Source organism: Mus caroli, unplaced genomic scaffold (genome assembly GCF_978045245.1).
Source record: "Mus caroli unplaced genomic scaffold, Mus_caroli_1 scaffold_20, whole genome shotgun sequence".
Classification (NCBI taxonomy): domain Eukaryota; kingdom Metazoa; phylum Chordata; class Mammalia; order Rodentia; family Muridae; genus Mus; species Mus caroli.
This window is the reverse complement of record NW_028227275.1, coordinates 57,394,872-57,418,015: the sequence shown is the minus strand read 5'-3', so window position 1 is coordinate 57,418,015 and position 23,144 is coordinate 57,394,872. Positions and strand designations below refer to the sequence as shown.

At 44.4% G+C, this 23,144-nt stretch overlaps 1 protein-coding gene across 5 annotated transcripts in view; it reads right to left on the bottom strand.

Annotated features, from left to right (window-relative positions):
* Positions 1-8,166: 8,166 nt before the first annotated feature.
* The window catches only part of Kdm2a (lysine demethylase 2A), an 81,985-nt gene continuing 67,007 nt past the window's right edge, over positions 8,167-23,144 (bottom strand). For all 5 annotated transcript variants that reach the window (XM_029472319.2, XM_029472320.2, XM_021151213.3 and 2 more), the window contains 9 exons: positions 21,405-21,488; positions 19,333-19,602; positions 18,489-18,620; positions 17,158-17,247; positions 14,661-15,370; positions 12,712-12,875; positions 11,208-11,366; positions 10,314-10,529; positions 8,167-9,486 (listed from right to left, as the gene is read on the bottom strand). In XM_029472319.2, the coding sequence (XP_029328179.1) occupies positions 9,305-9,486; positions 10,314-10,529; positions 11,208-11,366; positions 12,712-12,875; positions 14,661-15,370; positions 17,158-17,247; positions 18,489-18,620; positions 19,333-19,602; positions 21,405-21,488 (2,007 nt within the window). In that variant the 3' untranslated portion in view covers positions 8,167-9,304. The remainder of the gene's footprint in view (positions 9,487-10,313; positions 10,530-11,207; positions 11,367-12,711; positions 12,876-14,660; positions 15,371-17,157; positions 17,248-18,488; positions 18,621-19,332; positions 19,603-21,404; positions 21,489-23,144) is intronic.

Below are 23,144 nucleotides of genomic sequence, written 5' to 3'. Positions count from 1 at the left end.
CACTGAGCCATCTCACCAGCCCTAGTTAGTATTTTTTGAGACAGGGTTTCTCTGTGTAGTCCTGGCTGTCTTGGAACTCACTTTGTAGACCAGGCTGGCCTTGAACTCAGAAATCCGTCTGCCTCTGCCTCCCCAGTGCTGGGATTAAAGGCGTGCGCCACCACGCCTGCCTTCACGTACGTGTTCTTAACACTTAACCACCACCGAGCCATCTCTCCAACCACCCAATTCATTTATTTTGAGACAGAGTCTCTCAAGTGGGACCTGAAGCCTCATAAATCCACCTGTCTCCACCACCCCAGTGCTGGGACCGTGACTGTGTCACAGACAGGCTCTATGAGGGATGAGGGATTGAAGTAAGAGCCTCATGCTTGTGCAGCAAGCACTTCGCCTGAATCACCTCTCCATTGTTCCTGGCTCATCTCTTGCCCTGCTGTGTCCATTTCAGGCCTAGATTCAGACAAGCATTGATGTTTGATGAATGAATGAATGAGTGACCACACTCCTGAACACATGAAATACGAAGCAGCTACAGCAGAAGCAGTGCCCCTGACCTTCACACAAGCACTGCCTGAGAGCACAGCCCCACCCTGGCCTGGGTTTTCTGGAACAGTTCCTATCTAAAAACAAACATCTGCCTGAAGAACTCGTCAGAGCAGAGTCTGAATGTGGGTTTGGAGATGCCAGCCATCCTTTCAGTGCCTGGAAACCCAGATGGACCATCTCACCCACAGCCCCTACCCACTGTCCCAGCCAGACCTTGTTCCCAGGGGCAGGTCTCCAGGGCATCCTTCATGGATTCTTGAGATCTGAGAAAGCAGTTTCAGTCTGCCAGGGGACCAGATAGTGTGAAGAGGCCTGGGCCGCTAAGGCTGGTCTTTGAGGTGGTGCTGCCCCCTGGTGGTGTCTAGGAGGAAGGTAAACTTGTAAACTTGACCTTTCAGGCCAGCTTCAATCATTTCCTTCTTTCTTTACTTTCCTTTTCTTTTTCTTTTCCTTTTCTTCTTCTTTTTTATTTTTGGTCTTTTCAAGACAGGGTTTCTCTGTATAGCCCTGGCTGTCCTGGAACTCACTTTGTAGACTAGGCTGGCCTCGAACTCAGAAATCCGCCTGCCTCTGCCTCCAGAGTGCATTTCCTTCTTTCTACAAACCACGTCCCATATCCAGATTGTGCTGGACTGGTCCAGGATGCTGGCAGTGCAGAGAGGAGAGGACCACCATTTCTGCTCACGGTGATGGTAAGTGCTGAAAACTTAGTCCACACTGAGCTCCCGATCCCACCACTGCAACCTGCTCCCTCCTCCCCTTAAAGCCTCCATCTTCCAAAATATGATGAGTCTTCTTCAACTCCTTATCTGTCTCTGATTCCCTTAGATGCACCAGCACCATCTGTGTGACACACAGTGGCCTCTTCTCAGGCTCCCTGTCTTTCTATTGTGGCTTTCACTGCTTAAATTAAACTCTACCTTGACTGGTCTAGGGCCTAGGATAACGCTCATTTGCTTCCAGTGGCCTGTGAGACTTAACAGCCCTGCCAGGCCTCTGCTCTGCATCTCTCTCAGTTAGGTACCCTCCCTCCACTTCTCTGCTCTCCAACCTCTCTGGATCTTGAACAAATTTGTTTTTTTTTTTTTTTTTAAAGATGTATTTATTTATTATATGCAAGTACACTGTAGCTGTCTTCAGACACCCCAGAAGAGGGCATCAGATCTCGTTAAGGATGGTTGTGAGCCACCATGTGATTGCTAGGATTTGAACTCTGGACCTTCGGAAGAGCAGTCAGTGCTCTTAACCACTGAGCCATCTCTCCAGCCCACAGATGTGTTATATTATCTCCCTCTCCAGCCTAAGCTGGGCTGTGCACCTTTCCTCCATATGGCAGGCTCTTGCTCAGCACTCATTGCAGTCTTTTGGGGAACCTGCGTTTGATTGCTGGCACCCACATTGCAGTTTATAACTGTTTGTAACTGCAGGAAATTAATACCATTTTCTGACTTCCACAAGCACCAACCACTCATGGTACACATACACAATGTAGGCAAAACATATATACACATGAAATAAAATAAATAAATTTAGGACCTTTCACATGCTAGGCAAGTGATCTAGCACTGAGAATTATTTCGTGTGTGTGTGTGTGTGTGTGTGTGTGTGTGTGTGTGTATTTTAAAGGGTCTCACTATGTTGCTTCGTTGTTTGCCCTGGAATTCACTATGTAGCAGGCTATCCTTGAACTCACAGAGAGCATCTTTCTTCTACCTCCCCAGTAGTGCTTGGAGAAAAAGGCATGCTACCACTGGTGGTTTGCTAACTGGTCTTGGGTCAACTTGACACAAAGCAGAGTCATCTGAAAGGAGGGAATCTTATTGTAAGATCCAGCTCTAAGGCATTTTCTTTTTTTTTTCTTTTTTTTTTTTTTTTTTTTGGTTTTTCGAGACAGGGTTTCTCTGTGTAGTCGTGGCTGTCCTGGAACTCACTCTGTAGCCCAAGCTGGCCTCGAACTCAGAAATCCGCCTGCCTCTGCCTCCCAAGTGCTGGGATTAAAGGCGTGCGCCACCACGCCCGGCCCTCTAAGGCATTTTCTTAGTTTGCTTTTTACAGAGGAAGGCTCAGCTTTGTGGTCCTGAGTTCTATAAGAAAGCAGGCTGAGCAAGCCAGTCAGCAGCCCTCTTCTATGGCCTCTGCATCAGTTCCTGCCTCTAGGATCCTACCCTGTTTGAGTTCCTGTTCTGACTTCCTTCAATGATGAACAGTGCTGTCGAAGTGTAAGCTCAATAAACCCTTCCTCCCCCACTTGCTTTTGGTCCTGGTGTTTTCTTCACAGCAATGGAAACCATGACTAGGAAACCTTGCAAAAATCCTTGTTTTTGAGGTAGGGTTTTACCATAACCCGTGGCTGGTCTGGAACTTGCTATAGAGATCAAAGTGGTTTTGAGCTTCCACTGGCCCTCCTTCCTTAGCCTCTCAGGTCTGAGTTCCAGACATAGGTCATCATGCTCTCCTCTGTTTTGTTATTGCTACTGTGTGTGTGCATGTTGTGCATGTGTGTGGCTACGTGTGCTATAACACATGTGTGAGGGTGAGCAGACAGCTTTGAGGTGTGTTCTCTCATTCCACATTTACACTGGTTCCAGGACCTAACTTAGATCCCCAGTCTGGAGGGTCCTATTTATTAGGGACAAAGTCAATGTATATTCAGGCTGGTCTCAAACTTATTGTCTCAGCTACTCAAGCACTGGGATTACAGGTTTCTGGCACCAGAATCAAGGTTTCAGGTTCTTACTTCCTTTCCAGATTCTCATGACCCTGTTCTGAGGAGTAGCACTTTCCCAGGGACCTTTAAGGTCATGCAGTCCAGCCCTGCCCCAGCCCCAGCCCCAACCTGCTTTTCAGAGTTTTTGCAGAGGTTAAGATTCCAGCTTCAATCTTCTGGATCTCAGCTACACCCCTAGTTTTGGCCTCAGCCTTGCCCTAGTTTTGGTTCTGCCTAGACCCACCCTCCCAGCTGCAATGCGCATGTGTTCCTGCACCCAAGTCAACCGCTTGTGAATTACAGCTTGTAAATGTTCGATTTACTGTCTGGTAGTCCTCACGTTGGTACTGAAGTGTTGTATGACTGAATCTGGGAGCTACTTCTATTAATCCTGTCCAGTGCCTTGGGCAGGTTTCTTATCCTTTCTGGGCCAGCATTGGCGAACAAAGATTATGTGCAAAGCTCTGGGGTAGGGTGGAATCTTAGTCTGCTGACTCGACCATTAGTTGGAGTCTTCTGTCTCATTTGTTCTCCAGGCATCCTCTCAAGCCTTTTGTCTCATTTCTCTTCTGCCCTCTACCTGTTACCTTTCCTTTTCTGGTTTCTCAAGGTGCACTATTGTCTTCCAGCACCCTCCTGGCTTATAGCAGCTGCGATCAGCCTCTAGAGAGGGATCGACAGGATAGGGAAAGTTAGGGGACTGGATCAGGCTTAGTGCTCTCTGGCTTTCAGCTTCCATCCTAAGCTTGGACTGGATCTGTGGTCTGGAAATATATAGGGAAGAGGAAGAATTGTGCATCCAGAGTATGAAGCAGCCAATATTCAAGCCACACTTAGCAAAGTTGGCCTGGGGGAATAGGGACCCTCCCCCCAAATACTTCTTTTGAAGGGCCCTATGCAAATAAAATAGAAAGATGGTTTCATTGGTTAATAATCACTTGCTATATAATCATGAGGCCCTACTTCAGATTCCTGTACCTAGTAAGCCAGAGTCTTGTAAAGAGACTTGCTAAATACCTATAACTCCAGCTCCAAGGAATTTGTTGTCTTCTCTGGATCCAAAGCACACAGGCACATACACCTCCTTCCAGCTGAACACACACACACACACACACACACACACACACACACACACACACACACACGAGGCTTTGAGCTGGACAGATGGCTCAGTTGTTAAGAGCACATATTGCTCTTATAGAGGACTAGATTTGGATTCCCAGCATTCAAGTCCAATGGTCCACAAACTCCCATAACTCCAGTTCCAGGAGATCGAATGTTTTCTTCTGGCCTGAGGGCACTGCCCTTGTGCACAAACCATACTCATCCACATATATAATACACATAACTAAAAAACAGAAATCAGGGGCTGGTGATATGACTCAGCAGTTAAGAGCACTGGTTACTCTTCCTGAAGACCTGGTTTTAATTTCTAGTATGCATGTGGTGGCTTACATTTGTAACTCCAGTTCCAGGGGTCTGATTCCTCTTTGGCCTCCATGGACACCAAACATCCACATGGTACACAGACAATGTATATACAACAAACTAGCTGGTTATAGTGGTTCACACTCTTAATTCCAGTACTTGGCAAAGTAGAGGCAGGTGGATCTCTGAGTTTGAGGACAGCCTGGTCTATATAAAGGTTCTAGAATAGCCAAGGCTAAAGAGAACTCTCCAAATACAAAAATAAAAACCTTAAGTAAATTTAAAATTTGTATTTCTTGTTAAAGATAGTATCTCTGTGAAGCTCTAGCTGTCCTGGAATCACTCTGTACATCAGGTGGGCCTTGAACTCAGAGATTAAAGGCATTTAAGCACCACTCCTAGCCCTGCATTATGAGTTTTAAGTATGAAACAGCACCTGGGTCAGTCATTAAAATATTCTTGCTTCTGATTTGGAGTTGGACTGAAGCCATGGTTCTCAACCTTACAAATGTTGCGCCCCTTTAATACAGTCCTCATGTTGTGGTGGCGCCTAACCTTAAATCTGTTTTTTTGTTGCTACTTGAAAACAGTGACTTTGATATTGTTATGAATCATAATGTAAATATTCTTTAGTGGTCTTAGGCAACCCCAAAGGGACTACAACCCACAGGTTAAGAAGCTCTGGACTAGAGGCTGTTGCTGATTGAGGTGGTGGCAAGGATGAGAACAGAGGCAAAACTGACAATCCCCTCTTCTCTGCTAACACCCAAAGAGCTCATCTTCAGGGAACTTAACCAGTGTCCCATCGGTTTCTAGAGCACAGAGCAGAGTATCAGCTAAGGGCAACAGGATGAGGAAGAAGAACTCATTCCTCCTGAGATAGTGAGGATTTCTGGCAGCAGGCAGTGCTTCTCTAGAGGTTGACTAAACAACAGATCTGGTCACATGGTTAACCTAGAGTTGGGACAAATGCCAGCCACAGGCCTTCTGGAGGCTTCAGCATGGGAGGTTGGTCTTGGTTATTGGGGCCAAGAGGTCAGAAATGCCCAGGCTGTTCCCAGGAACTGCTCTAAGTCTGTTTACTTTTGGGGAGGTCCTTTAACCTTACCACATAAAATACTTAACACATCCATTAAAGTTTGTTTTGGGGAAGGGGGTTGGAGGACTGTATAGATGGCTCACTGGTTAAGAGCACTGGCTCTTCCAGAGGTCCTGAGTTCAATTCCCAGCAACCACATGGTGGCTCACAGCCATCTGTAATGGGATTAATATCCTCTTTCTGGCATGCAAATATGACAGAGCACTCATACACATAAAAAGTGTCCAAAAACTACCCTCTGAGCTTTACAAGCATGGAACCCCACATGGTTACAAAAACAAGAGATTCCTCCAAGCTGCCCTGTAACCTCCACAGGTCAGAAGTATGCCATAGTATATGTACACACCTGCAATCACACATAAAGTACTTTTTAAATTTAACTTCATAGAACAAGTGTTGCTTTTTGACATTAAGAAAGCTAGTAAGTATACAGGCTTGTACCACAGATGTTTCTGTCCAGAGTGGTGGGGCAGGCACTTCCTGGTTTTAGCTACACATCAGCATGTCTATATGACCTTCTGATGTCCTCTTAGATAGACATACACATACACCAAAAATGAAATGGGTTAGTTTTTGTTTTTAAAGTCTTTTTATTTAAAAACAAAAACAAAAAAGAAAACCAAATCAAAATATTTCCCATTGGAGGCTATTTCTTTTTTTGTCTTTTAAAAATTTTATTACACAAATATCTCCCATTCCCAAGTGTCAGAAGAAAGACATCTTTGCTCTTTCTAAAACCAAGTGGGAAACTTTTAGAAAACAAAGTCCAACTAGCTTTCTTCCTTCCCTGACCCAAAATAATGCCAATGCGTCAGCTGGTGGCCTAAGACTCATTCCCTTAATGCTTACATTTAATTTAAAAATCTTAGCACAACATTGGAGATCGACTCTAAATAAGCAACAAAAAATATATATTTACAATATTTCCCACCCACCCCCAAAAAACCAAACCCTTTAAACATAGTGACTTTAGGAGTTTTATTTATTGAGCAGTTATTTTTTTAATCACCAAGTGATTTTATATTATATATATATAATTATATATATATAATTTTCTTCCTTTCCTTTGTGTTTTTTTGCCCCAGTATGTGGAAAGATGAAGGCAGAGGTCAGGTCTTGCAGTCTGAGGCCAGGCTCTGGCAAGACTGCAGCTAAGATTGATGCAGGACTATGAACTCGCATGTTCTACGTCCTCGGAGACACTTCTCTCTTTTTGCAAGGACCAACTCTCTCACCTCTAAAAACCATTCTCCCTCATAGTCCTAAAGAAAAGTAAGACCCAGCAAGGGCGTCAGTCCATCTGCCACCACCCTGAGCTCCCTTTTCCACTGACAAATTTCTGTGCGGTAAAATGCTTGCTTTTTCTAAATTCAAATGCAAAGACCAAAACCCAGACAAGCCATCAGCTTAGAAATTTCTGTGGATGAACTGTCCCAAAGGGCAGAGGCACTCTCCCGGCACAATCCCTGCTCTGAAAGGGTCTCTCCACCTCCCCTTTCATAAAAAGACAACAAACAAAACTTAGTAATTTTAGTATTTTCCACAGGAGCAACCAAAAAGAAAAAAAAAAAGTCAGGAAGCTTCTAATTATAGGTCATTAATAGTATTAATAAGGTTTTTGCTCAACACCCAGGGTTCTTTACAGAAGTTCCCCCAACTGAGGCACTCTGGAATAAGTCACTGGCGTTTCCTCAACATTTCAGGCCCAGGATTCTGGGACCCGAAGACCAATGGAATGGCAGAGGGTCAAGGGAGCAGACTGCTGTTTTTAAGGTGCAGCCAAGAGAAATCAGCAGATTGGAAGAAACAATGCCATCCCTTGCCAGAAACCCAGTTTTCCTGGAAAAAGTCTGGTTATTGCCAGGGTCAAAGCTGGGCTGAGTGGCAGAGGGGACACTTCTGCCTCTATTGCTTTGGCAGTGGCAAGGGTACAGTTAGCATCTCTCCTTGGGCGGTTCACACTTCAGACTCATGGTGCCCGGGCTCTGTCCCCTCCTGATGGAGTTTAGGAAAGTCTGAGGCTAGATTCCAGGAAATGGGGTGGGAAGGGGTATGTTTGGGGTTAAGAGAAGGCGGGGCAAGGCTGTGCTATCAATTATCAATCTCCTATAGATGGGGAGCAGAGTGCAAATTTGCATGTATCACTGACAAACTCTGGCCACAGGCCTCTGCTGAGCATCTCCTCATACTCTAAATATTGACCCAGAATAGTTCCGACCATTTTCTTTCTTTCATTTTTTTTTTTTTTCTAAAGTGCAAAAAGCTCTCTGCTGCCCTAGAGAGAGGATCTTTGGACAGGCCGTTCAATGCAAAGTCAAAGGGGGCAGCTTGATGGGGCTTGAAGAAGGGCGATGAGGAGTGGGAGACATCATGCTCCCCTCCTTCCCTGCACATATGTGCAGCACACTTAGCCAGACACACAGAGGCACATGCACACACACTTCCAAGGCTGCAGGCAGAGGGTAGGTTTTCAATCAGGACTCCCCTTTAAAAGGCACCAGGTCAGTGAGCTGCTAGGTTATACACAGGCCTGGGCTCAGAGGGCCATGCTAAACCAGAGCCCAGAAAAGCCTGGCTGAGAGGCAGGTGGGGATTCAGCCAGTCTTCTGTTTCCCCACCTGGAGAAACATGCTGCTCCTTCTGAGGACACAAATTCTAGAAAAGCCCTGCTCAGGCAGGAAAGAGGACAAATGGAAAAGGGCAGTTGGTGGGCAGCAATGGGTGGGGATTATTAATGATGCCTGTCTTAGAATATGCCTGGGTAGCAATGATATGGGCATTTCGGGGGGAGGGGCAGAGTTCCAGCTCCTCTGAAGAGCTTTTGATAACCCCAAGTAAGTGCAACAAAGGACAAGTGGGTGACTAGTGGGAAAGTTTAGGGGGTGATGGCAGAATGGGGACTGTATTATAAGAATGAGTGTTGGACAGCATCAAGCTCAGGGACAAGAAAGAAGGGCTATGACAGACACGGAGCAAAGCTTCAGACAACTCAGCACCAGTGAGACCTGCCAGGCCTGCTGTTTCTAGGGCTGCTGGCTCCTCCTGCAGAAGCCGGGAGAGTTTAACGGAGGAGAGACACGCAACGGACACCATGAGGAGAATCTGGCCATGGAGGCAAGGCTGCCTTCCTCCCTAGAGTTTGCTCAGAACCAGGCACTGCTAGGGACTATGGGTGAGAAGGGAGGGTTCTTGGCCCAGTGCAGGTGAAATATGCACAAATTCCCCCAAACTGAGAGTCCAGCTTCCTAGCTGGCAGACGAGCAAGCAAGCAGGAACTGGGATAGCACAGCCTGTGCTTTCTCCTTGATCAACCTCTCCTTTCTTTTCCATGGGAGGGAGAGGAGCAGGCAATGACCTTGGTGTCCACCAACCTCTCTGCCCCACCTGTGGGAGAAGGGCTCAGAGAAAAGAGAGCAGAGAGGGAATGTGTCGTTGGCCTCAGAGCCTGCGCAGGGTCAGGGAGAGACTCTCCTTGGTGGGAAGGCAGGGGAAGATTTTCCTGTTCAGTCTGGGCTGAGCATGTCTTAGCTAATCTTCTGTATCAGTTTCTCATCAGACAGGCAGTAGAGGCTGTTGATGGACAAGTCTGAGATGAAGTGCTCACAGGCTTTTCTCGTGATCTGTTTGCATCCTCGAAGGTCAATCAAGGTGACATTAGCAATCCGCCTTAGGAAGAACAGGGTCTGGTCTGTCAATTTATTGCAACCTGTAGGCAACATGGCCAAGAGAAAAAAAGATTACAAACATAGCCACAGAGGCCCATTTCTGCCAATCTGTTATCCCAGTATCTTTCTCCAATGCTCTTTCTGTCACCATGCAGAGATACTGGGGTTGCCACCAGTATTGTGGCCTCTTGCTGCCTGGCTCTAAGGACCACGGGCAAGTGAGCAGCACAAGAGCCATTTGGCTGACAAAACTACAGCTGGACAGCAGCCAAACATGCGGGCACCTGAGTTTACTACCCAACTCAGAGATCTTTGGTTTAAAAAGGAATAGAAAAGTCTCTTATGGCTGGAGAGAAGACTCAGTGGTTTAAGAGCGCTGACTGCTCTTACAAAGGTCCTGAGTTCAAATCCCAGCAACCACATGGTGGCTCACAACCATCCGAAACAAGATCTTATTTCTTCTTCTGGAGTGTCTGAAGACAGCTACAGTGTACTTACATATAATAAATAAATAAATCTTTAAAAATAAAAATAAAAAAATAAAAAGGTGTATGTGGTGACAACTGGCCAGATGTAAATTTTTAAAATTTATTCTATCATTTATTTTTTTGAGATGGAGCCTCACAATATAGCCCTGGCTGACCTCAAACTCAAGAAATCTACCTTCTACTGCTTCCAAAACACTGGGGTTAGATTAAAGGTGCTTGCCACCATGCCCAGCTGCAAATTAAAAATAAAGGTTGTTTTGATTTCATGTGTGTGCATGCTGACATGTGTTATCGGTGCTAGATCCAACTCTCTATCCCATGTAGATATGGACATGGTTCAAAAATCAGGGCATCACCTCATATAAACAAAGATAGCATACCTGCCATATTGAGCTCTGTAAGGGAGTATCGAGTGGAAGACCCGACAGCAGTTAGTAGGTTGGAGGACTGATCTGTAAGGTGACTGCAGTGACTGAGGTCAAGTCGAGACAAAAGGGGCATGTGGCGGATGATGAGTCTGAGAGTAGCATCTGTGATGTCAAGGCCTGCCAGCCGGAAGTCAGTCATGTTCCGGAGTTTGCTTCGATTGTCTTGACCTGTACAGGCAAGAAAAGAACTTAGATTGAAACTTTGAATTTTTGACTGAAGCCCCAAGAGGAAGCACCTATGCATTGGTTAGGACCCCCTTGACAGGGTTAAGCAGAACTGCCCACACTCAACCCTTCCTGTAGGGAGTGAACAAAGTAAGTTTTCGGTCCTCTTAGTGCCAGAGTGTATGCCTCACTTCCAAAGTGATGTGTGTAGAAAAGGGCCTTCTTTCCTCATAGTCCTGTGATTCTGTTACCATCCAGCATTTGAAAAACTTTTTTTTTCTTTTAAAGTTTTTGTTTGTTTGTTTGTTTGTTTTGTTTTCTTTTTTCTTTTTCCAAGACAGGGTTTCTCTGTGTAGCCCTGGCTGTCCTCGAATTCAGAAATCTGCCTGCCTCTGCCTCTGCTAGGATTAAAGGCGTGCCCCATGCCCAGCTGAAAAACTGACTCAGAAGTCTTACAAGATTTGATCAGGTCCATTCTCTCTGGGACCTAATTCTTAAAATGTATAGAATGGACTTCTTCCTGTTTGTTTGCTGAGTCATTTGCTTGTACATAACCAGCACGTGTACATGGATTACCACTGTATTTTAGCTTTGTTAATTCTGAGACCTTAAGTTTCAAGCTCCATCTAAAGAAAAAAAAAAAAGGCCAAGATAGGTCAGTGAGGCAGACCCAGAGCTTACCTGGCTTATCTGTGGGTGGAGTCAGCAAGTCCCGAATTTGAGGGTCTTTAATTCCTACTGCCCACCGAAGATCAAGGGTCCTGAGAAGCGGGCAGCTGGCGGTGCTGAGGGCAGATACTGCAGACCAGGAACAGCCTGCTAGGAGGAGGTCTTTTAATCCTGTAACAAATGGAAACAGACATACAACATACTCTACTTATAAAGAGTTCAGATCCTCAGTTACCAGCTGTTCTGAGCAACACAAATGGATCTCTAGTTTACTGGGAGAGGACTATGTTCTAATCTAGTAACCAAGTCTAAAGATTTTCATGGTGTCAAGGCATCAAAGTTATAACTTTTACTTTGGTGTTAAAACCAATAGCTGGAACGCCAGATGGTACTATCCCACATCTTTAATTCCAGCATTCAGGAGGCAGAAACAGGCAGAAAACCTAGTCTGTAAAGTGAGTTCCCAGACAGACAAACACACGAACAAAACAAAAAGTCCAAATGCTGGTATTGAGTGTGATGGCACATATTCCATTCCAGCATTCAGAAAGAATAGGAAGGCTGATCTCTTTGATTTCTAAAGAGTTCAAGGCCACAAAGTGAGAGCATCTCAAGACAAAGTACACATGCAGGCACGTATAACAACTGCTGGACACTTTAGGGAGATAGCTTAAGAAACTTAAAAAAAAAAAAAAAAAAAAAAAAAAAAGCTGGGCGTGGTGGCACACGCCTTTAATCCCAGCACTTGGGAGGAAGAGGCAGACAAATTTCTGAGTTCGAGGCCAGCCTGGTCTACAGAGTGAGTTCCAGGACAGCCAGGGCTACACAGAGAAACTCTGTCTCCAAAAAAAAAAAAAAAAAAAAAAAAAAGTATTTACATTCATTGAAAAGACCAGAATTCATATCCCCAGAAACCACATAATGCCAGGTGGACATGGCATCCTGCCAGTAATTACAGCATTGAAAGGAAGAGCAGGGGACCTCAACAAGCTGGAGACCAAGACTAGCCACATCAGATACAAGCTCTGTGGTGTCTGATAGACCCTGCCTCAACTTTTAAAGTAGATGAATGACCCAAGGTTCCTAATATACACATATCCATCAATGCACACTTGCCTACATTCACACTCATGAAAAGAAGGAAAATCAAGACCCAGACACTAAATTTCTACCACAGCATTAGATGCTGTGTAGCTTGTCTTCCTGGGACCTTGAATGCTGAAGGGCTAACAAAGAGCTGACAGAAGCAAAAACTGACTTAAATTTCCTTTTTTTTTTTTTTATGATCAGGAAAAGTACAGGGCTGGCAGCAGCAACCTAACCTCATTCTCTCTGTATCTAGTGCAGTCACCAATCCTGTAATGCCTTACACACTGGCAGTTACAATGGCCCCCGACAGCCATGGCACAGGACTACTTCCCCAAACTGCATTGCATCAGTTCTAAGCAGTACTGACAACAGCCTAATGTTTCCTGCTGGTCCTCTAGGTCAGAGGCAGGTCTGGCTGCTCACCTACCTGGCAGCCTATTGACCAGCCACGTCAGCTGCTTTTTGGAGATGTTAGTCCAGCTGAGGTCGAGGCTTACTGGCTGCCGCTTGATGATACCACTGAGAGCTTGTGGTACGATGGCCTTACACCTACTCAAGTCAATTTTTGTCCAAAGTCGTTTATCACAGCACCTGTAAGACAGAAGAGAATTTAACTAACTTGACATTCCTGTCAAAGACGCTCCCAAGGCACTGTGCTAGAAAACTTCTTAGTAAAGGCTCAATACCTGAAGGTCATTCCTGTTAAGGTCTCTAGAAACCAGCAGTCTCGGTCATTTTCTACCTCAGAGTCAGGCAAACACTGCCCCCACCCCTTTATAACTAGACACTTTATAGATCCAGGATAGGTTGGGCATGGTTTGGCAAGTCTACACAATAGTTTGCTGTATTCTCTTCCTTTGTACTAAAATGGCTCCTATTATACAGTGTAAAAAAAAGAAAACATTTAAATAATTTTTAGACACAGACTTTAATCTTTAACTTGGTTACAAGATTTTTGACTTCTTACTGCCTAGAATTTCTTAGCTTGCTTCTTTCCCTTCTTAGTTATAGTTACGTGGAGCTGAGGGAGATGAAGGATGCTACCCAACATCACCACATCTTGCCGTGAGCTTACTACTGTCTCAGGCAAAGTGAGGTTCTCTATCAATCTAGACAGCTCTCTTTCACACTAAGTCATTTGGTTCCCTGCTAGCTTAACATCTAGCCAGTCCATCCAAAACTGATAGTGAGAGGCCTTCCTTCCCACTCTACTCTACAATGTTATAGTCTCCAGGTCAGCCTGCCTGGCAGGACACAAGGGAATAGGTATTGGGAGTCTTATGTGCCTTCTTGGCCTGGAAACCAAGGATTAGAGACTAGGAAGCCTACTTGCTTGACAAAAAGAAATTAAGATAATCTGGGTAGATCACATAAATTTCAAGTCAAGAAATAAGATTTGTACTGACAAAGGTATTACAATTGACAAAAGTCTCACTGATAGCACACCAATGTTGATGGTAGGAGTCCTTAAATAAAAAAACAACAAACAAAACAAAACAAAAACCAAAACCTAACACACATACATACTACATCTCAGAGTACACTGCTGGACCCATCCCAGAGGCTCTGATTTAGCAGGCCTGGGGATCTGCTTTTCTTTCCTTCTCATGCTTTAGCACAGATTGGTCTGGAGCTATAAGCCTTTGCTCACCCCAAACTGCAGATCTTTCTGCCTGTGTCTCATGGATGCTGGTATCATACCTGTAATATCACACTCCGGCACTACCATACTATGACAAGTTTCTAGACATATTCTGCTGGTCAAGACACCACAAATTTTAGGAACAACAGTAACAGTGTGTAACCAAAATAAAAATTATACACCTTTCTAGAAAACCTCACAATGCTCCATAGCAATCTCTTCATTAGTTCTTGGGATTTCCCCACTAAATGTCTGTTAAACTGGAGGAGAAATGGTCCATTAGGAAGGATAATTAAGTCTCAGTTTCAGAACTGGGCTCCACTTGTTGAAGAAAGGAATAATTCAAGTTTGGGGGATAATTCAAGTGGAAGCGAACTCGGAAGGGAAGACCAAGGGTACTAGAACCGGAGTATTAGGAGCACCGTCAAGTTTGTAAAGTTCGCCTGCTCCTCTTGGTGCAATAACAGCTCGTCACAGATTCTCCACCAGCACAAGGTAAGTTAGGGGAGGGAAGACAAGCTCACAACCTATCAGACTGTACAAAAATCCATTCTTTAAATTGGTTTCCCTCCCCCCAGCTGAGACAGGGAAACAAAGGGCAGGCAGAAGAGGCAAAGGCTCCAATTCCCCTAACATCTGCAGGTACGCACAGAGCAGGTCTATTTATGCCTGACAATATCAAGGTGCACACAGAAGCCCTGTCACCTACCCCCTGCCCCTGCATCCCTGCTCACCATTTATACCATGTCTTGCACACTCGCATACATTCACAAAGTTCTTTGCGGCTGAGGTAGCGGAAGACAGACATCCAGACCTCCCGCTGCATCCAGCTTTCGTCTCCATCCTGAGCCCAACTGCCCCGGCCATTCAGCCTGGCTGCACCCCCCTCCTCTGCACTGTCATCTTCCTCCTCCTCCTCCTCTTCCTCCTCCTCTCCCCCAAGCCCCTCCTCATCCCCATGCTGGGGGTTTCGGGCTGGGCAGTGCTGCATTAGCACGCGGGGGTTAGGGCGAAGGTTGGCAGAGGAGGCCGTGATGGCCTGCAGCTTGGGCACAATGGATGTCCCGTGGAGCTCTTTGGTGGGCCTCTGTAGAGTGACTGTGAGGTACGATCCCCGGATCTTGGCTTTCTCAACTTCAGACAGCTCCTTTTTGCCGCTGGGATTGTTCTCCTTTTCCCGTACCATGGTGCGCTCGGTGGCTTGTAGCCGCAGCAACTGCCGCCGTTTGAAGCGTTCATCACGGCTGGCACTGTGGTGGTCGCTGGGGCCAGCCCCAGGGGATGACCGAGTCACCATACCCCGGGGAGAAACCGGGTCGTGGATGAGCTGCAGCATGGAAGTAGGTGAGTGAGGCGGGGGTGTGAGAGGCTCCTCGCAGCTCCTCAGGGGCCGTAAGACTTTGGCTTGTACAGCTTCTTCATCACTCTCTTCTATTTTCCGCTTCTGCAAAACGCATAGAAAACAAACACCACTGCTTCCCCCCCTAAACTCTTTAAATAAGCCCTGTCACTGCTGCTTAAGGGGGCTGTTTCCTCTAAGCTGGTGATTCAGATTGCCAAGATCAGCAACTGAGCTCACATGCGAACCCAGGCCATAGAATGATAATTTCAGTACACAAAATCCTTAAATGGTCACTTGGGAAACCTACCCATGAGAAAAGGTTTGTGGCCACGTACAGAGGAATGAAATCTAGAAATATAAGGCTCTGATTCTACATTCTATCATATTCACTGCACCTCGTTTTTTTGGTAACTCTGGTAAAAAGGCTATTTTAGCATTACAACTCTACCACTTGTGTACATTCTGCAGTATCTCAATCCAACTCTGTCAGGAACCAAGCCACTGCAGAGACTTCACTATGATTATGGTGAAGAATCCTGCTAGGTCCAGACCTCATCCTGTAGTGCCTGTGCTTTTCTGAAACCCGTCCTTTCCTGTGATCACCCTTGACTGTGCTGAGACAAAACTCAACCAACATATGCCGCTAAATATTCTGTTAATAAGTAAGATTTTCCATAAGGAGACATTCTGTCACCAGCAACACTCTGGGTCTGTATTTCTTTTGTTCTTTACATTCTTGGTCAATACTGAGGCAATGACCATCTTTGTTCTGGAGGCTATTTTGCACAGAATATTAAAATGTAGCAAAGCCACAGCTTCTGCCATTCTCAACAGCACCAGTAAAGACAAATTAAAATGTTGCTAGTCCAAGAATGTGGAATAAGAACTCTGGTAGTAGTCAGCTCCACAAACCCTCATCCTCAAAAATATTTCAACGCAGCCAGGCATGGTACACACACCTTGATTTTCAGCACTGGGGAGGCAGAGGCAGTTGGATCTCTTTGAGTTCAAAGCCAACCTGATCTACATAGTTGAATTCCAGACCAGCTAAGGTTACACAGTGAGACTTTGTCTCAAAATAGCAAACAAGAAAATCTTAAGTAAGAGTTCTACTGCCCCAGAACCCAAGTGGAAGAAATAAAGATAAAGATAATCAATTTCCTTTAGGCTTCTTCTTCATGCCTGTGCAGGATCCCTGAAGAACTGACAGGAGGCAGCCATCTTCTACTGTCTGTGCTCTTAACAGATCTAGCCTTGCCAGCTTGAGTAACCAGAGTCCTTTTGGCATACTGATACTACTGGTAACCATTAGGGCAACAACCTTAGATGTCCTGGGCTAAGGTCATGAAGCTCGTCTCTATTCTCTCTAGTAGAATGGCTGCTTCTGAATTGCACATTTGGGTGCATGGGGCAAGTAAGGACAAAGAGCTAAAGATGAACCCCCCCCCCCAAAAAAAGTAAACCTGCTTAACCGGATACTCTAGTATATGAATCCAGTAAGTAACAGCACCATAGGCCAAGCCTGGCTCCCCTCTAGTTACATAGTTACATTCCTCAGGACAAAGTTGCATACCTAATTCTCCAACTCAATAGCACAGGGATGGTTCCTGCCTTTCTAGTACCCTAAAGAATAAAAAGGACATCAGGACTCCTAAGTGGAACAGTTAATTAGTAATATAAAAATCAAAACTAAAGATAAAACAAAAATACAAAAGCAAAATAAACAAACAAACCCCAACAAACTGGAGGGGGAAGGGGAATAACCAGAAAGGGAGGATAAAAAGATATTAAATAAATAAAACCAAAATAATCGTGGGTCAGAGAAAGCCCTTGGATATTATTGTAAAGGCCACTGCACAGCAACCTACCAGACTGAACATTTCCTTTACCTGGGCTTTTTCCGAGCTGTCTTCCTGGTAACACTTTGGGCACTCCCAGCAATTTGGCAATTCCTCGTTCAGTAACCCCTCTCCATCCATCTATAGGCAGATAGAGATGTTTTAAAAAGTTAGTCACTTCTGCCTTCTACATCACACAGTAAAACAGGTAGGAAAAAACTGAAAGAGCTGTTGATTTCTAAACATACTGGTCTACATGGGAATTAAAGACTGAGATCTAATGAGCAACAAACAGTCCTAACACTGGCTTTCAGCCACCTTGATTCTTGGCTGCTTGACCAAAGCTAGGCTCCCTGAAGACTTTTCAGGGTCTGGGCCAGTTTAGATTTGAGTTTTTTTCTCCTAAATATCTCATGTCAATGTCACCAGGCTTGATCTTGTTATTTGGGCAAAGTAATGAGATTCAGAGATCAATATTTCAGTGACTCAGTGTTCTCAACTGTAAAATGTAAATTCATGTAACAAGGTATGAACTCAATTGCTTGAGAACAAACCCTGGTTTGTGGTAAGGACTAAGTTCAAAGCGTTTATGGCTAGATTACAGTGGCATTTGCTTGTAATTTCAACACTTGGGAGACAGAGGCAGAAGTAAATTTAAGGGCAGCCTAATTTACAAACTGAGTTCTGAATGAGCCAGTACTACACAGGGAGAATGTCTCAATATAACAGCATATCCACCCACCTACCCATCAACCTACCCACCTTTGAGATGGGGTAGGGTGGGGTGTCTTACTATGTTACCAACGCTGATTTCAAACTAAAGGTATTTTCTCACCTCAGAGTAACTGGGATACAGGCATGTCATCATGCCAGTCACTCATGTACCTGAAACCTAAATTTGACAGATCCAGTTTCACAGGCATGTTCCACCTGGGGCATTTTAGGAATATATAATTTAAATCATATGACTCCACCTTTGAGGTTGCATTCTAAATATCCCACCCCTTCCCCAATCACCTTTGCCACCATCCCTTTAAGCTTATATTCTGAGATATAATGAGGGATGTAGCACGGACACCTAGGAGCTTGAAGCATCCTCAAACATGTCTTCAAGTTTCATTACAATGGCCTTAAGATTTCCAACGCACTCTCCAGGGCCCTCTGGGATATGTCCCATGACCACTGGGACACGAACTGGTCTGTTTTGTATACCATTCTCTTCTCAAAAATTACTAGATAGCCTGATACACAGGAGACACCTGAACAATGGGCTACTTTTCTCCTCTGTGACTAGGCAGCTCAAAGTCCACAGTAGGGATAGTACCAGCCTCTACTGACAGGTGTTCCACTCTCTTGTCAAGGGCCTTTAGGCATCTATTTACCTGGAGGCAGCCAGGATGAACTATCTCGTTGCAGATGCAGCATTCCATGAGTTTCTTTTCAAAGTCCTGTGTCTCTTCATTCTGATCTACTTCTCCACAGAGAGAACACGTAACTGAATGAGGCAGTCTGGGCTACAAGAAGACAAAGATCAGAAGACCAGATTTTGAACCTTTAAATTTCATAGTCCCTTTAAATGAAGATAGGAGACTTGGTTCACTTGGGGTGTACAAAGACAAGCTAGTAAGCAGAGGGGGTTTTGGTGGGGCAATGACTGACAAAGACTTGGGACTAAACTGCCTAGAAACTAGACCATCAAAGGCAATTAATTCATTCTTTGTTGGCTTGTCTTCAGGGGGCTGGAGAGATGGCTCAGCAGTTAAGAGCACTGACTGCTCTTATAGAGGTTCTGAGTTCAAATCCCAGCAACCACATGGTGGCTCACAACCATCCGTAATGGGACTCAATGCGCTCTTCTGGTGTGTCTGAAGACAGCTACAGTGTACATAAAATATACATAAAATAAATAATTCTTTTTTTTTGGTTTTCGAGACAGGGTTTCTCTGTATAGCTCTGGCTGTCCTGGAACTCACTTTGTAGACCATGCTGGCCTCGAACTCAGAAATCCACCTGCCTCTGCCTCTGCCTCCCGAGCGCTGGGATTAAAGGCCTGCGCCACCACGTACGCAAAATAAATAATTCTTCAAACAAACAAACAAACAAACAAACCCAAAAAAGACAACTTCCTTCTAAACCCATCTCAGTTGAGTCTCCCTGACTTTACATATATACAATTTCTCTGGCACCAATACCAAGCCTTGCAAAATTTTCACTCGGATCACTTACTGCTAAGCACTGTCGGAGGACACAGGATTGCTTCATGCGTCCAGGTCCACCAAATTTCTTCATGTCCCTGCAGTAGTGGCAGACTCCACATTCTCCTTGCACACAAGCTTTGCATTTCCTGCACCGAACTCTTCTCCGCCTGGCTCCTGACACAATGGGGGAGGCTGCAGCAGGCCTTACAGGTGTTAAGCGTGGAGCTGGCTTCATGGTGTGAGGCTTTGTGATGGGAATTGTGGGAACCCTCACCTTTGGCCTGGCAGGGAATTTAAGCTGGAAAAAGAAAGCATGGTCAACCATATCCAGCTGCTTTAAAACTGAAGAGGGCAGAAGACTGCATGGTAATGTACCTGGCCTAGGATTGGCAAAGAGATGTCTGTAGGCAAAACTGGCCACAGTAGATTTTTTTTTTGCCCCCCCCCCAGTAGATTTTTATAAATAAATCTTTATAAATAACTTTTTACTGGAACAAAGCCATGCTTTATTTATGCATGTACTATCTATGGCCATTTTCAAATGCTATAGAATATGACATTTTTGTCTGGGTGGCATACAAACACACAGAATCTCCACAGAAAAATTTGCTAACCTCTGTCTTAACACTCTGCTATCTCTTTTAATTTAGAGAGCTGTAAGACCTGCTTCTCCCTAAAGCTTTCTGGGTTAAGTCTGATGGATGGTACTTATGACAAACCCCTAAACAGGATGACAAAGTCCTAGATGCCTTATTCATTTATCACTCCAAATGGAAGCTCACATGAATTGTTATACTGCATCTAATAACATTTAAGTGTGGAATAAATTTCAATGTTTATGATTTTAATACATGTTTATTTACCCTGCTAGAAACCTTTTCAAGGATAAGAAACATATCTTATATTCCTTTAGTTTCTCACAATTTCTTAAATAATTTTCTGCCATGAAATAGCCAACAGCCATAAATGACTGAATTGTTTTGAGGCAGTCGCTCATGGCAAGTGAGATTCCTAGACCCAGGAAGAGGGAGGTGGCTCTTTAAAGATACTATTCAAGTTGAGTAGTGAAGGCCCAGAGGCAAGTGGATCTTTTGAGTTCCATGACAGCCAGGGCTACACAGAGAAACCCTGTCTCAAAAAACCAAGAAGACAGATATTCAACCCAACACTTTAACATCTGCCTAATCCGGCTTTGCTGGAGAGAAGCTTAGTGTGGCTCACAGTCAGGACAGAAGACCCTGTCACTGACAGCAAGGTAAAAAGTTACACAGGAAGTAAGCTATGAAGTATGTAAAACAAAGGACAGACAATGTATTTGCTGATGGAAATTCTTTTTAATCTTAGCTGGGTGTGATAGCAATCTACCTGTAATCCTAGCAAATAGGAGGTAGAAGCAGGTCATGAATTCAAGGTCAGCTCTGTAAACTTGCTGAGACCCTGTTTCAAAAAGGGCAGAGTGGTAAATTCTTAAGCTCATGGTCTCACCGTATCAACAACAGAACCTCCCAGTTATCAGATACATATGGACAGGTTTAAACTAGCTTTCCCTCATATTTAGCTGAGTTTCTGCGCCAGAAGAATAATGATATCTACTTTGGTCAACAATGTAGCAAAGCATCTGAACCTGGTGATAGTTTTGTTAAGTCAACTTCAAAGAGAGACAATTACCCTGAACTATGAGTCAGAACAAAACCAAGTAATGATTAACCATCCGTATTTTATTTATTTCCTCATTTATTGAGATAGGGTTTTGCTATGTAGCCCTGACTGGCCTGGAGAACTTACAACAATTTTTCTCCCTCTATTTTCTGAGTGCTGGGATCAAAGAAAGGCCTGTACCATATGCAGGCCCATTGAGTTTTTGTTGTTGTTTTTGTGAGACAGGGTCTCACTCTGTAGCTCCGGCTGTCCTAAAGTCACAATATAGTCCAGGATACTCTCAAATTCGTAGAGATCTACCAGCTTCTGCACAGCCTTTCCTGAGTATCAAGGCATCAATCAAAACCTATCTGTGTCTAGCTGTCTTTTGATTCCAGAATACTAATGACAAATTGGCAATCAACTTAAGTGGCTTGAAGATCAAGCAGAAGATTCTCTTACCTTATCCCTTTTTGGCCACTGTACTATAGGGACTCCGGTGAGGGCTAACTTGGGATCACTACTGGCAAGTTCTTCCAGCAAAATCTAAAAACCAAAGAGAATAAGCTGAGTATGGCCAACACAAAGCCAAGCACCCTCAACAGCATTCAGACTCAGCCTCCCCCTTGCCCTGTGAACACCACAAGATGGACAGGACAGGTTGGCTACATTTCCCCTTCATACAGACTTAGGGCAAATCACATACATCAACAATAAAAACAATAAAAAGAGAAACCTCAGAGTACTGCTATCTGCTACTGAGACCTTTGAACGCCAGTAATTCTAGGTGGGAGGAAGCAGGTCTACCCTCAGCCCCAGGCCAGCCTGGGCTACACAGTGAGGCTTTATCTCAAACAATGACAGAAACCTCTTTGCTCAACTCCCTATCTATATATTTCTAAGAAATGAAAGCAACTAGATACTAAAGTGTTACATTGTTATTTATGAAGCAATTTTATAAAGGTACAGGATAGTAAAACTTTTCATTACTTCTGTACTTTTCTGGTTTTTTTGTTTGTGTTTTGTTTTTCAAGACAATGTTTTTCCACACAGTCCTGGCTATCTGGGAAGTCTCACTGTAGACCAGGCTGGCTTCAGCCTCATAGAGATCTGCCTGTTTGTGCCTCCCTGTTTATACTGGAATTAGAGTGCAGCTTCTTCTGCACTTTTCAATGGCAGCAATTATTATCAGTTTTTGTTTTTATTTTGTAGATGTGGGCAAAGGGGCATCAAAATAAATGGCTAATATCAAGTTTGCAGCACAGTATAACCTTAACGTCCTGGTTCAACAGAAGACTTAATTCTGGGGGAGAAGAGGAAGCAGTCCTGGGGATTAAACCCACAACCTCACACATGCACATTCTAGGCTAATGTTCTACCAGTGAGTTACACATCCCCAGATACAGACTGGTTCCACAGCTGATCACAGCTGCATGCCCGCCCTCTGGGAGGTCACAGTGCGCGCGCACAGGCAAGCAGCAGAGTTTGCTTTGCATGTATAGCGATTAATAGGAAATAAACAGTCTTAGATCAATGGTTCTTATGACTTTAACAAACATGGATGGCTTAGTTATAATGTGATAGTAAGAAGCTGCCAGTGAATCACATTGGTTGACTTTATTTTGAGACATTTTACGTCTGAAAGAGACTCTAAACCACAAACCACCTAGTAATAAATATCCCCTTTGACTGCATGGATGGCAAAGTAATGAATGCTACAGCAAAAGAACTTAAGAGACGGGTCACCTTTTAAGTGTATACACTAGCTTTCAGCAAAAACTAATCTTTGACCTAGAAGGATTAGTGCTTGGGTCATCTTTAACGAGCATTTCCATAATCAGAACTTTTAATTACTTTTATCCTTAACCTACAGATTATGCTCTAAATTCCAGAATTAGGGCTCACAAGACCTCTTTACATTCTGAAAAAGTCCTCTATTAAGATCCCCTTTTACCAAAACTCCAGATGCCTCACACCTTCCCCCAAACGATCTCATTTTCAGTCATTTTATTTACTTCAAGTTGCTATGGCACCCTATTCTAGAGCCTCAAGCTAGCACCATACTGTGTGGGGGTGAAGAGGCTGGGTGTGGTACCACGTGGGAAAAGGTTCTGGTCTCAGCTCCTAATCTTCCTAGGGTGAAAAATTCAGGTCCATTCAAAAAGTACACCGAGGAGTGCATGGCTCCCCTCCCCCACTTTG